Raw genomic sequence first — 15732 nt, 5'->3', positions numbered from 1 at the left:
CCCCCTGTAGCACAGGAGCCGCCACTAGTGCGCATGTTCTCCCCATCTCGAGCCTATGATCGCTTTGAGAGGCTTAAGAGTGCTGTAGGGGTGTTACGGACCAAGATTACAGAGGTTCAAGCGACACAGGCCGCGCAGCATGCCGAGGTGATGTCACGTCTTGACATCCTACAACAGCTATTAGAGCGAGACGCCGCCTCACAGTTCATCATGAGACCGAGGATCCCTCAGGCATCTCCAGCACCACCCTCACCCATTCTAGCGCTAGTCGATCCACCAGTTTCAGTATCTTCACCAACAACAGCAGAGCAGCCAGAGCGCGACACCAACGCTTGATGCATTTTTCATTTCTTTATGTTTTCGTATTTTATTTTTACATCATCCTTTGGACTTGTATACTCAGAAAAGATCTTTCTTCTGAGTTTATCTTTTATTTTTGTCTCGAGTTGTATTTCATTGCTTTATTTTTATATAATCGAGATGTTTTTGTTTGTTGAGCTTTACTGAACACCCTTGTGTATATGTGCAGATGGTCTTGTCAGTATGAAAATTGAGGATTAGTAATAGTCACGGTCAATGTGTTTTACACATGGCCGTGTGTGCTGCACAACCTGTTGGAACTCAACTCCGAAGGATTTAGCTTCATCAAACGCACCACTAGGAGTTCAGGGGAGTATTTTTTCAATGGCCTACTCCCACATATATTTTGGATTGCTATACTTATTATTGTGCTAGCATGTGTAAATTGAGGGCAATGTACATCTTAAGTGTGGGGGGGAGTTCACTTTACACATGTCCTTTACATAATTTTGATTGACATACATGCTCACGTAGCTAATGGTGGTTCACCTTAGTTGCAATGATTGTATTCTTGAGTTTAGGACAATTTTCATCATTGAATGTTTTTCATGCTCTAGTTTTTACTTGGATTTTTAGGAATTTTTGGCCCGATTGAGACTTGTTGTACTACTCGCTCATTAAACTCTTTTGGAAACTCAGGTTCGATGTTTAAGGGACTAATTAGTGCTATTTCTTGTGTTATTTGTGCTGAAAAAAAATGTTATACTTATTTGGTTGTGCAATTGGGGTGGAAAGAGCTACCACCTTTGAAGTATGAAGCTACTCTCATAAGTCGGATACTAGTTATTCCCTAATGAGAGAAAGAGCTATCTCATGGAATGAGTGAAAGCTACTACTCCGGTAGTAAGAGCTATCACCTCAAAAGTGTGAAAGCCACCTTAGCGGCTACCATTCAAACACCTGAAAAGATAAAGTTGCCCTATAAATCAAAACTTATTACACCAGGACAATCATAGTAACTACAATCCTTGCTTATTTGCTTTAATTCTCCTCAAATCCTTCATCTGCAATTACAGCGATAAAAAAATCCCCCCTTGATTGAAGTTGACAGACTCCCATCTCTCCTCTGAATTGCTTATGCTTCTGAATACGCAGCATTTTTTGAAAATATCAGCAACTTGCACATCCGTACTACAAATATTCAATTGTATCTTCTTCTTTTCTACTAGCTCTCTGATGTAGTGAAATTTAACATCCACATGTATTGTTCAGCCATGAAGAGTAGGATTGTTAGCAATTGCAATACAAGACTTGTTATCAAACCATATTTGAACTGTGAATCACAACTAACATCACAGTCAACCAACACTTTCTCTATCCACATACTGTGACAGCATGTTGCACTTAAAGAAATATATTCAGCTTATGTAAGGATAAGGCTACTATCTTTTGCTTCTTTGATGGCCATCATACAGCTCCAGAACCTAAATTAAATACAAAACCTGAAGTGCTTTTTCTGTCTTGAGTATCACCACTCCAATCACTATCACAATACCCTTCAAGTACACATTCTACCTTGCTATTGTATTGAATTCCAAAATCATAAGTTCTAGCAACATTCCTCAATACATGCTTAGTAGCTCCAAACTAAAATTTGGCAGGTTGAGCCATATATTTGGATAATAAATTTACAGCATACACTAAGTCAGGCCTTGTGTATGTCAAATACAAAAGCTTACCCACCAAGCTTCTATAATTGGTTGCATTGGTCCTTTTTGCATCTTCATTCAATTGTAATTTGTACTTTGACTCATTGGAACATCTACTGATTTGCAACCCTGCATATTAAATTGCTTTAGTAAATCTTTAGCATACTTCTTCTAAGACACATTCACACTATGTTCATTCTGATTTATTTTCAAGCCCAAGAAGTACTTCATCAAACCCAAATTTGTCATGTTGAATTCCCTCTTCATGGCCTCTTTAAATTGCTTGGCAACTTCTATTGATGATCCCAAACAAATTAGATCATCCACATATAGACATACCAACAATATCTCACCATGACTTCCCAAATTTTGTATTAAGTGTGTTTTGTCAGGCTTCTATGGAAATCCTTGTGAATTAAACCAAGCATCTAACCTTTGTTATACCATGACCCTTGGAGCTTATTTCAATCCATACAAAGCTTTAATCAATCTATAAACCTGGCCTTCTTTACCTTGTACTTCAAAACCTCTGGGTTGAGAAACATACACCTCTTCTTCAATTTTTGCCATTCAAAAATGTAGATTTCACATCTAACTGATAAATTGGCCAATTTCTCTGAGCAACAAGAGCTAAAATCATCCTGACTGCATCCATCCTATTTACTGGAGCAAACACTTCCTCATAATCAATTCTATGTTCTTGAGAGTATCCTTTTGCTACAAGTCTATCTTTATACTTCTCAATTTCCCATTTGGCTTCAATTTTGTTTTATAAACCCACTTGACTCCTATTTCCTTCTTTCCTTTAGGTAATTCACAAAGTTTCCAGGTTCCATTCTTCTGAATTGAGTCAATCTTTTCTGTCATAGCTTGCCTCCAATGTTCTAATTTCTCAGCTTCTTCAAAATTGCTAGGATCTGTGACATTAAGAGCGTAGGAGCAACTTTCATACAATTCCTTTAAAGTTCTAACCTTTGGTGTGGGTGATTCATCAACACTAGAGTCACTTGCTTGCTTAGCTTGCCATAGAGATAAATCACTATCACTACTGCTTACTGCTACTGAATCTGAATTATTCACCTCAGTTGTTCTAGAATTTCCTGCAACTGTCACTACTATCCTCTCTTGTAACTTAACTATACCAGATGAAGCTTCTTTCTCTTAAGTCCACTGCCAGATTTCAGATTCAATAAATTTTACATCTCTGCTAACCATAATTTTCCTAAAATAAGGTATATAAATTTTATATGCCTTAGCATCAGTACAGTACCCAATAAAGACTCCCTTCACTGCTCTATTATCTATTTTTTTGCAAATTCTATACAGGAATAAAGAGAAAAGCTACACAACTAAAAACCTTTAAATGTGATACCTTTGGTTTCACTTTAAACTAAGCTTCATGTGGAGTTTTTCCTTGAACTACATATGTTGGTGAAATATTAGAAATATATGCTGCAATAGAAATTGTATCATGCCAAAAATATTTTGCCAAACCACTAGCCTTTAACATGCTCCTTGACTTCTCCACCAAAGTTCTGTTCTTCCTTTTTGTAATCCCATTCTGCTGGGGTGTATAAGAAGCACTTAATTCATGCTTCACTCCTTTTTGCTCACAAAATTTCTGGAATTCTTTTGACATGTACTCACCCACTCTATTTGTTCTGAGAATCTGTAATTTATGTCCTGATTGTCTTTCAACTAAAGACATAAATTTTTGGAAACAACTGAATACCTCACACTTAAACTTCAATATATACACCCATCACATTCTTGAAAAATCATCAACAAACAATAAAAAGTACTTACCTCCTCCAATTGATTCAGTTTGCATAGGTCCCACATACATCAGCATGTATCAATTGAAGTTTGTGTCTTGCTCTCCAAGACTTGCTAGAATTAAATGGCAATTTTGCTAATTTCCCATAAACACACTCTTCGCAGTAGCATATCTTCTTCACTTCAGGAAACCCAACAACCATATTTTGTTGTGCTAACACCTGCAAAACCTTGGAAATTCAAATGCCCATATCTCCTAAGCCATAATACTGTTAGATCTTCTTCTTTCATTACCAAATTCACTTGAACATCACTAGAGAATTCCACTGGATATAGATTATTGCCACTTTTCTAAACATGCATTAAAACCCTTCCAATATTTGTTGCTTGAATCACACACCCATTCTTTCAAAAAAATCACATCATAGACCCCTTCAATTAACTAACCAACACTAAGTAAGTTATGTGCCAAAGAGGGCACAAATTGTACACCATGAATTAATTAATTTAATTCCACCTCCACAAACCTGAATTTTAATAGAGCCTTTGCCAAGAACATCAGCCTCCTTATTATCTCCCATCTGACTTTATCCCTCAACGTTTCATCCAAACTATGAAACAATTCTCTTCTGTCCAAGTCATGTGACAAGAAGTTCCACTGTCCGATAGCCAACTAGAAGAACAATGCATTTCCTCTCCATTGTACACCATAAATAAACTCCCATAATCACTTGCACTTTGATTAATAGATGAACTATAGCCCTCATATGAATTTTTACTTTGAGAAGACCAACAATGTGATTGATAATGCCCATACTTCTTACATTTAAAACACTGTATATTCTGCAATTCTCCATCCCCTTTGAATATTGGTAATAGAGAATGAGAAATTTTAGGTGTAGGTGGATGAAGAGCTTGACGCCATTACTTCCATGATTTATGACCTTTCTTCACACAATTAGTACTCCAAACAAAATCTCTCAAAACAACAATCCTCTGAAACATCCTCACACCATAAACCAGTCACAGAAACATCATACCCATGCCTAGAAAAACACACAATTCCCACAACACCACAACTTCACAACAACAACAATACCTAAACAACAACAAAAAACCCCAGAACCATCACAACACTACTTTGCCATTAATGCAGCTCGCTCTGAGGATGAGATATAGCTCCTTTATTAGGGTTGGCTAGTTAAACACAGTAAGAACTACAATGACTTCTTTGAAAAGGAAAAAGGGGTATAAAATCTTCAAGGATAACCTCAAGTATATCTACGAGTACAATGCCGGCAACCACTCGTCCACTCTCACACTCAACATTCGCTAATCTCACCAACGATGAGTACCAGAATACATATCTTGGGTTTCAACGGTTCACAGGAGAGAACATGGGCTTCAAGAAGAGCAAAAGTATCTCTTTAATGGCAGTGAAACACTACTTGATTCCATTGATTGGAGAAAGAAGAGAGTTGTTGTGGATGTCAAGATCCAAGGACTATGTTGCAAGTATATATATGTATTGTTCTTTATAATATTTGAAAAAAGAGAGATCAAGAATTTGAAAACTTGATATGAATTCAAGAATTGAATTTCACTTAATCATTTGTATTAAAAAAAACAAAATCTATTAGAGAATTCATGTTACCAAACTAAGACATTGTAAAAGTAACATTAAAACCGAATAGAAACGTTAAAAAAATAAATAAATTAGAAATGAATTCCTTATTTATTATCATATGGAATTAGTAAAGTACTTGGTAATCTTGTCAAATGATTTAGGTTACTATCATTTATATTGATATCCTCTATTTAAACATTAACATCTACAATTCCTCGTAGATGCATGTATGCATGTCTCATCTCTTATAATTTATATATGGCACATAATTTTCTTGTTAAATATTGCTTTGATGTTTCATGTAATTATTTTGCAATTTTAACTTGTGAGCAGCTAGTAGTTGGGCATTCTCTATAATTGCAACCATAGAAGGGTTGAACCAAATTGTTACAAGAAATTTAGTATCATTGTCAGGACAAGAGTTAGTAGATTGTGCTAGAAAGAGTTGTGAAGCTTGGTATATGGACAAGGCTTTTGAGTTCATCATCAATAATGGTGGCATTGACACTGACAAGGACTATCCATACAGAGGTTTTTATTCTCCATGCGATGAGACTAAGGTGTTATCATATTCATATTTTTCATTCTTTTTCACCATTTTCTTGCTACCATTCTTATGTCTTTAAAGCTGTCATACATGAATTTGTTGCTAAGAAGAAAAGTTGTACTATTGATGGTTATGAGAGCATTCCTAAAAATAGAGAGGACAGCTTGAAGAAGGCTGTTGTCCCACCCAATTAGTGTTGCAATCAATGCTAGTTTTGAAAGACTTCACATATTATAAATCGGTAAGCTTTTCATGTAATTTTTTATTCTTACTTTTGTTATTTAACTCGCAACTTATTAAAGATTTAACAGAATAGTACTATCAAAATTATACACTCGGTATAAGTATATTCATATACTTTTTTTATCCCTTACTAATGATCTAATTTATAGTGTCAAAATACATTTAGAAATTTACTACATAAAAAAAAATCTAAAATTCGTATTATATGGCCAACTAATTACTTTCCTCTTGATGTCTTTTATCTTGTCAATTTTAATTTTCATTGCAATTCTTGTCAATGCTCTAAAAGTGATGAGTGTACAACATGCATGCATTTATACAAATTTATACGCTCATCTGGCATGTATTAAGATCATATTATGGAATTTGATGCTAAATCTTGTGTGTTTCACATTTAAGGGCTTAGGGCAGCACTTCAAGATAAGACAGAGCCAAAGGAAGCATTTTAGACCTCAAATGATAAATTTGGAGCTCTCTCGGCATCATTATAACAAGGACAAGTAAATTCCAGAAGACCTTACTGGCATTCTTATGTCCATAAAAGGGAATTAGAACTAATTCAGAGGACCTTATGGGCAAGTCTTGATCCGTAAGGACCATCCAGAGGAGCTTACGACCACAGCATATACCCATAAGGGCAGTCATAAAAAGCATATCAATGAAGCTTACGGTTTAGCGCTTACGGCGGTAAGCTGGATAGCAACACATACAAAAGACCTTAAGGACGTAACTTACGACCATTAGTATTGTTGTAAGGCTCACGACCATCTTTTCCAGCTCATTTACGGCCTAGCCCTTACATTGGTAGGCAGCCCATAAGTAGTCGGGTATAAATAGAACTTATGAGGATTTTTAGAACATACTATATTCTATCCTTTTATTCTTTGAGGGCGATTCTTGGAGGCGAGGTTAGGGAAGAAAAGAGATGAATCTCCAGCACCTAAGTGTGATTTGGAGAGGGATTCATATCAACATGCAAGGGGATTGAAGATTGTAGCCTTCAAGCTCATCTTGGAGGTGAGCGTGGAAGCGTTTCAAGCAACTTCTCCTGCAGTTCTTCACCCTAGGGATTGAAAAGGGGGTTTTCATGGCTTTCATGTTTTCCTCCATTATTTGTCTCTTGAATGCTTGCCCTTCATTAATAGAGGGCTAATTTGTAGATGTTTTAGTATAGTTAAACTTTAGGGTTTATATTCTTGACTTTGGTTGTTGGATCTTTAATGCTTTAATTGATTTCTCATTTGCAATCATATCTATTTGAGTCTAATTGTGTGATTGAATGCTTGATTGCTAACTAGGTAAAAGACCTAGCTATCATATTTGGTATTGCTATGTGATGAGAAGAAATTCTCATCTAGCATAGACTTGCCGCAATTCAAGAGATAGTGGGTACACTTTTGGTTAGGGTATATAGGAGAGTTTATCTCCCACTATCCTTCTGAGTGGATTAGTGATAATTTCCATGCTCTTTGCAATCATGTGGAGTGGATTTTAGTAGAAATCTCATTTTTTTTCTCGGCATTCAGTTTAGGGATAATCTCTCTTTTTTTTTGAAGAGAGTATCTACTTAAGAGATTTTTATTAGACCATAATAAGGTTTCATAGAGTGTTATGCGATTGTGTAGATGTTTGTATCAGATTTGCACCTATTCAGTTACACTTCACCTGAGAAATCAAGGTTATGTATAATTCCTAAAACCTTTCAATTCAAATAGGATTACACGTTTAGACAACCATTATCTTGTACCTCATAAACCTAAAGGGATGCTATGCCCAGAATACTTGAATATTCATCACTTTAGCCATTTCTTTTCTTTCTTCATTGCTTTTCTTTACGATTTTCTGATTACCCTTCTCTCTTGTTTGATTTTACTGTATGCTACCAAAGGGTAAATCAACAAGAGTGGTAGAATTTGACAGTAGTATAGAAAGAGTGATTGGAAACAGATTGAGAATAACTCTACTAAACAAAACATGATCTTTGACATTGAATGTTGAGGGAAAGCAGCTCGACACCATGGAAGATCAAGGGAACCAGCATAGGACCCTTTCAGATTATGCTCATCCCACTCTTAACATTTCTCAGTCAAGTATAGTACACCCACCAGTTACAGCAAACAACCTTGAGCTTAAGCATGCGTTTATACAAATGGTTCAAAATTCAGCACAGCTCCATGGATTACCCGATGAGGCTCCTAACAATCATACTAGGGATTCATCAAAGTATGTAACATGCTTAAGATCAACTACATTTCTGATGTTGCCATCAGACTCCACTTATTCCCATTCTCACTAAAAGGAAGAGCTAAACAGTGGCTTCAGTTTCTTCCTAAAGCATCTATCACGACTTGGGAAAAACTTGTTAAAGAATTCTTGGCTCGTTATTTTCCTCCATGAAGAACAACCAAGTTGCATCAAGAGATTACAACTTATGCTAATGAGTGTAATTCATATAATGTTTTCTTACCCTCAATTCATGCTTTTGCTTGTCTTTTAGCACATCTTTATATACATTCGGTGCTATTCTTGGTATGTTTGTTAATGATGTAGGAATTGAGGAGCTCAATTCAATTAGGAGTGAATCCGGTCTCTAAATGAGAGGAAATGGAAGAAATGCTAAGTGTTTAAGCTCAGCACAGGCAGAGCACAATTGTGCTCTGTCCCTCTGAATCAACTAGCCTTGTGCGGATCAAGTTAAGAAGCTTACAGGGGAGTGCTACCAGGCGAACACGGGTGAAGCACGATCGTGTCCCTCTCCTTGAATATCTTAAGCAAGAGTTGTTCTTCCTCCCACTGAAAATCTAAGGCGAACGCTTAGCTGATTCACTCAAAAGCAGTCCATGGAAACACGGGATAAGCACGATCATGCTTACACCGTGTTGAGCTCGAAGATAGCCTTTTTTTAACTCCAGTTGTTAGGGTTTGCCCTCATCTTTGTTCGGGGATTCAATTCTCCATTGGGAGGATTTGGAGGCACAAGATAAGTGGGGTTGAGTATACGGAGCTCGGCGAGGAAGATCATTTTGAGTAGAAGGGAGTCATATTTTCTTTCTCTTATTCTTCATCTATATCTTTCTCATTGTACCCATCCATAAGGGCTAACCATCCACGGTGCCCAGGGACGTGAACTATGTGGTTCTATATGCTTTGACTACTTGATTTGTAATGATTACAGAGTTTTTTTGAGTTTTTATGTTTAATCATGTGTTTGCATTACTTGATGGTTTGATTGGCACAGCTACTTAAGTAATTTAGTTATCTTGGCATAACTTGTTGTTTTTGAAAACCATAGTTGCAATATTGCTTTAGGGCACACACTTGAATCATAGAATGTATGTGGTAATCATTAGAATCAAGTCAGCATGCTATGACCCATAGAAATCATCTCGGGGCATTGCTCTCATGTTGTTGAAAACATATTTCTAATCCCCCGATCACTACCATCTTTCACAATTGCACTTTTAGTTCTTAATTCAATCATATCACGATCTGTGATTAACTAAACATCAAAAGATAGATCAGTTCTTTAAGTCCAGTCCCTAAGGTCGACAACCCTATCCCTCACGGGGTACCATTGTATTACTTGTGTGCGATCCATGCACTTGTGGAGAACACATAAAGTTTTTGACTCCGTTGCCGGTGACTGGCAACTTTTAGGAAAATTTAGATTCTGATGATTTATTTTGTTTATATTATCTATACTTGTGAATATCTATTTTCTTGTTTGCTTTATTCATTATTTTAGCTTTCTTTCCATTTTCAGTCTTTTGCTTCCTTGAGCTTAGCGTGATTTATCTTATAGGATATTGGCACAATTGTATAACCCATGAAAGTACCTCTTCTCTATTGGTGAGCCTTGATCTAGAAATTAAGAGGATTTTTCAAAGAAAGATTAGCCAAATTAACTTGAGCGAAACAGGATGAGTAGAGATAAGTGTGGAAGTAGGTCAAGATGAAGATATGGCTGGGAACGAACAATAGAGTATTTCAGATTATACCTAACTGAATTTGAATGCCCCTTGCATATGTCTCGCAAGTGCACGGGTTTGTCGAAGTAATAAAATCCCAGGTGAGTGGGTATCGTATCCACAGGGAGTAAAAATACTTTTGAATCATTAAAGAGACAAGAGAGAGAGCACAAGTAAAAGAGACAAGAGAACGAGAGAGAGAGAGAGAGAGAGAGAGAGAGAGAGAGAGAGAGCACAAGTAAAAGAGAGGTAAGGCAATCGATATAAATGGGGTTCTCAGATATTGATTCGCCTAGGGCAATCGTTTCAAGTGCGAAAACCCTCTATTATGCTTCCTAACTAATGCGTTAATGAGTCGTGGAGATCCTTTAATACATAGTCCCAAATCTAAGGTCAACCATGCCTAACCTATACATGTCCCGGAAGAGAAATTGAACAATCTCTCTACATCGCACTCGTATAGAATTGCAATGAGTTTTAGGGATTCCAAGTGATAAATCCTCTTCCTATATGTAGACCTAACCTTTTGGTCCAGGCGGAAGGTCCCTAGACACAATTAAGCCCTAGATGCTAATATCACTTCAACGCTTCACTCAATTGCACTCACAACTAAGCCCCATTGGAATGTCATCCCTTAGCCCATTCACTCTACTATAACTGCAAAAAACTCAAGGAATTAGAGGTATAATAAATCACACCAGAGGGGAAAGGGGACGCTCCGTTATCTCTCGACTCACCCTCTCAACCTTCTCCAATCTAGCTTTGTCTAACTCTCGTGGTGTGTCACTCACTCACAAGGGTTACCAACAAGAACTCTCAACCCTAGTGTCACTCTAAGAGAGTATTCATACAATCAATGCATTCAAGATTGGAACTCAATAAAAACATCAATTAATGAAAGCATAATAACAAGGTTCAATGAAACGAATACATCCTAGGGTTCACAAATCCAAGTACCCACTAGGGGGTTTAGCTCTCCATGGAGCTAATTACAACCAATGAAATCGAATATAAAAGAAATAAATTTATAGAAAACCCCTCGATAGTCGTGACGATGGTCTTGTGGAGAGTCCTCTACTCGTCCAAAGGTCCCTTTGTCCAGCCTAGTATACACCACGTCGGATCGGTGCCGATGAAAACTCTCCCACTAACCTTCTTTCAAATGGAGCACGATGTCAGAGAAATAGAACCTCTCCCAATCCCTAGCTAATACCTCTCAAAACCCTAGCCGTAGCCCTCTCTCAAGTTGGGGAAAAGATGGAGAAAAGAATGCTGAAATCGAGGCTAAAATCGGCTTTTAAAGGGTTGGAATCGGGAATCCACACGCCCCTATGGATATTCCACACGGTCTTGTGGAATTAACACACGGTCGTGTGGAATTTCCACAAGCCCGTGTGGCTTCTCTGGCCAACTCCTTCTTCGGTCGGCTGTGAACAGTACCTGCTACATTTTTTTGCTACGGTGCCCTACTACAGTACCTGTCCAAAATACTCCCAAAACCATTCTTTCATCGAGGTAACATAAATGGGCACACGTTTATGTTGTAGATCGCTTTGCTTCTTCAATAAATGGCCGCGTTGGTGGAGATCTCGTTACACATGCACAAGCCAGAATACTTAGAATGTGACTGCCTTTGTGCCCCTCCAAATCATTGTGCTAGCTTGAATACAAGGAGGTTGGCACACATTCTAGGATCTTGAACTCGACTTATGTCTTCACGTTTGAACCTTCTCAAGATTTCCTCCAAATGGTGCACTCACGATCTACATTGGCTTCTTTCTCTAAGATTCGGCTTCACAAACTTATATGCATGAAAGTAACATAAATACACACATATTAGTGTTAAAACCCAATAAAAGTAATGCTCATCATAAGGAAAGAACACTTCACATTCTTGTCACACAAGCACTTATCAGAGAGGATGGGGGTCTAGTATCATTCGGCCTCCAGTTGCCGCAAACAATTTTAAACTGAAACCCAATCTTATTGAACTAGTACGGCAAATGTGTCAGTTCAACAGATTTCAAGATGAAGACCCATATAAGCACATAAGAATTTTCCTTGAGATTTCTGATACCTTCAAGGTGAACAATGTCTCTGAGGTGGCCATCTGCCTTTGACTCTTTCTATTCACATTGCGAGGAAGGGCCAGACAGTGGTTAAATTCCTTGTCAAAGGGGTCATTGACAACATGGAAGCAAACCTCGGATACTTTTATCACAAGATATTTCCTCTAGCGAAGATCACTAAGTTGAGAAATGACATCTCCTCCTTTACGCAGCTTGAGTCTGAATCTTTGTACAATGCTTGGGAAAGGTACAAGGAAATACTGAGAAAGTGCCCACCTCATGGAATTGTGGAATGGATGAAAATCCATATTTCTTATAATGGACTGAACATATCTACCAAGAAAATGCTTGATGGGCCTCTAGAGAATCGCTTTGTAACAAGAAACCAAGTGCGGCATACACTTTGATTGAAGAGATGGCAAGCAACAGCTACCAATGAAGTTCTGAGAGAAGCAAACCAGTTAAGAGTGTTGGAATTTACCAAATGGATGTTGTCATGATAAACGCCTAAATGTATGTATTTTATACATATTAATCTTGTATTATTTGTGTATATTTTAATGAATTGATGCCCGTTTAAATATAAATTGGTTATTTCGGTGATGCAGATTTTAAATGAGCCGAACGAAGCTCAAAAATGCAAATTGGATGAATTCGACACCAAAAACGGCATTTTTGGGGTTCCAGCACTATAGCAGGCAATGTAGTAGAACTGTAGCAGAGTCACTATTCATACTGCGGGGCATTCGGCTGTGAGCTTCACGGGGTCCATGCGCTCGCATGGGTGCCCGTGAGGTTTGTTGGAATTTCACAACTATCGGCTACTGTAGCAAAAATACTGTAGCATAAACACTGTAGGGAAAACACTATAGCTTAGTATTGTAGCACTGAAACCATTTTTGGACAAAACGGCAGTGAGTTTCACGGGCTCCATGCGCCCGCATGGAGCCCGTATGGACCTGATGGGGTATATATTGGACTGAATTTCTAGGGTAAAGGGAGAGCTTTTTGGAGGGGGAGTTTTTCTCTTGGGCCTCTTAGGCCGCCGCCCCACTCTTCCCGTCGGTGATGTATTACGCAAGACTTCACCAAGAGGGAGACAAACTTTGGAGGAGAAGATAGGGAGAAGATCCTAGGCATCAAAAGCATCATTTGAGGGGAGATCTCTTCAAATCTTCAAGATCTTCACCATCCAAGGGGATTTAAAGCTAGAGGGAGTAGTTATTACTTATTTTCTTGTTTACTTGTTCCTTGGACCTGTATGAGCATTCCTCTTTCATGAGGAACTAACTTATTTGTGATTCGGACATGATGAACTCTAGGGTTGATTGTTTGTAATTTGGATGATCATCTTTATTGATGCATTGTTGGATGTTGTATTTCTTTTATGGAATCTTGTAGTTTGTGGTTCAAGCCTTGTGTACTTTGATGTGTTGATTTGCATGAGAACTCTTTATTTCGACTTCTAGGTTGTACTTGGTTGCGTGACCATCGCTCTTGTACTAGACACACTTGGCTTGGAAGGGATCCATGTACAAATACACCATGACCATCGGGTATTTTATACCCCTCCAGCAATTAGGGTTGGACCTAGTTTGAGTATCAACCCTGATTAGAGATTTCCCTGAGTGTAATGCAATCATACCAGGATTTGGGCGGAAGCGATTCTGACCCAATACTTGTATGGGATTAGGATTCAATTGCCTTGACCATCGGGTTGAGCTAATTTAGGAGTCTCTTGGCCCAACTACCATCTCACATTTCATCCTAAATTCAGGACTTAATGACAACCCTAGGGGGATTCGTTGTCCAAATCACTCCCTTAAGTGTTTGATTCTCCCTTGAGTTCGTATTGTGTGCAGTAGTATTCCGGATTTCATTGTAGTTAATTCTTTCTCTTTGTGGAATTAGTGTTCATCTTTCGAAGTGTTAGGCTAGGAAATAGACGAAAGGGAAGTAATAGTAGCTCCTTGGGCCCTGGGAATACGACCCTCTCGTGCTCGCACGAGAGGTATTACTTGGCGACCCGTGTGCTTGCGGATCTCACATCAAGTTTTTGGCGCCGTTGCCGGGGACACAAGGAATACTAGGAAAACATGTAGCCTATTGCTCTAGTCATTTATCTTTATTGTTATAAATATCCATCTTTATATTTATCTTTTACCATGTTGTGCATATTTATTTATTTTGTTTCTTTGTTCTTTTCTTTGATAGCTTACTGTTGTTAGTTTCTTTTTTCTTTTTATTACACAGGGCCATGGACTTCGAAGAAAAATTGTTGGCCGCTAAAATGTAAGCACTTGAAAAACAGATGGAAGATTTAGATGCCATGAGAGCACACCAAAGCAATCCGGCCATGGATTTTGAAGAAAGATTATTAGCCACTAGAATGTATGAACTTGAGAAACAAATGGAAGAATTTGATGCCAAGAGAGCACACCAATGCAATCAATACACTGATGTTTATAATCTATATTGGGGAGGGCACTCGCACTCTTCGACACATCATCATACTTAACATTGGGAGTACCCTCACCAGAGATTGCAACAATAACCCTCATTTCAAGAACCGTGTCATTACCAACCTTCAGTCGACCATACTAAGCAACTTAATCAATGGGGATTCAATATGCAAGATGTGTTCGCCAGATTCATGATGCAAACTGATGCTGAATTTGAAGCCATGGATACTGTAACTTTTAATGCCCGACCATCTTTTCATAGTATGGTGAACAGGATTGGAGAGTCTTCTAACATATCGACCGAGTTACCACGAACTATAAATGCCCTATCTAAAAATGGAACAAGGAATGAAGAGAAAAACAGTGAAATTGAGGTGGAAACCGATATTGAGGTGTTGGAGGTTGAAGAAGCAAATGATGTAGCATCAGTACCTTTCGAGCAAATGGTAGAAGTTCCACTTCAATGGGCAATTGAAGAAGAAATGGGGGAGGATGGCATCATGGCCATAAAAACATGGGAGGAAGTAGAAGACACTCCATCAACCACAGTTGAAGATGCTACTTGCCTCAATGTAGATTTTTCCATCCATCCATCAATTTTAGTCAAGTGCAAAAACAAAATTCCGGGAATTGTATTCAAAGATGTGGGTACTAAGCTAAGATCATCATTGAACCCACCCATGCCAGGCTTGGACAATTCCAAACCAAAATTTTTTCCTTGGCGGCCCAAGAAAATTTTATGGGCAATTTAAGTTCATCACAATAAGGTTGAGAGAAAAATTGCGGATAGGATGTTGAAGCCCCCAATTAATCCACCTATGTAAATCTTGACAAGTTCTCAATCAAAGTTGTTCCCTTGGAGACCCAAACAACACTTATGGGTAGTTCAAGGCAATCTAACATTGGTCGAGGAAGAAGATTCGGGTAGGAGGTTGAAATCGTCCAAGGACCCATCTATGCCAAGCTTGAATAATTCTCGACTGAACCTTTTTCCTTGGAGGCCAAAGCAACTTTGTGGTGGGGTACTCAAA

At 38.2% G+C, this 15732-nt stretch overlaps 1 protein-coding gene and 1 non-coding gene across 2 annotated transcripts; one reads left to right on the top strand and one right to left on the bottom strand.

Moving 5' to 3' along the window:
- Positions 1-5077: 5077 nt before the first annotated feature.
- LOC120268603 (cysteine proteinase COT44-like) lies at positions 5078-6153 on the top strand. The gene is made up of 3 exons (XM_039275929.1): positions 5078-5300; positions 5746-5943; positions 6041-6153. The coding sequence occupies exons 1-3, from the start codon at positions 5078-5080 to the stop codon at positions 6151-6153; spliced, it is 534 nt and encodes a 177-aa protein (XP_039131863.1).
- A 6265-nt stretch (positions 6154-12418) lies between these two features.
- Positions 12419-12525, bottom strand: LOC120269819. The gene has a single exon (XR_005539452.1). It is a non-coding gene; the product is annotated as a small nucleolar RNA R71 (small nucleolar RNA).
- Between the last annotated feature and the right edge of the window lie 3207 nt (positions 12526-15732).

This window comes from Dioscorea cayenensis, chromosome 9 (assembly GCF_009730915.1).
Source record: "Dioscorea cayenensis subsp. rotundata cultivar TDr96_F1 chromosome 9, TDr96_F1_v2_PseudoChromosome.rev07_lg8_w22 25.fasta, whole genome shotgun sequence".
In the NCBI taxonomy this organism is placed as follows: Eukaryota; Viridiplantae; Streptophyta; class Magnoliopsida; order Dioscoreales; family Dioscoreaceae; genus Dioscorea; species Dioscorea cayenensis.
This window is presented reverse-complemented; position numbering and strand designations above follow the sequence as displayed.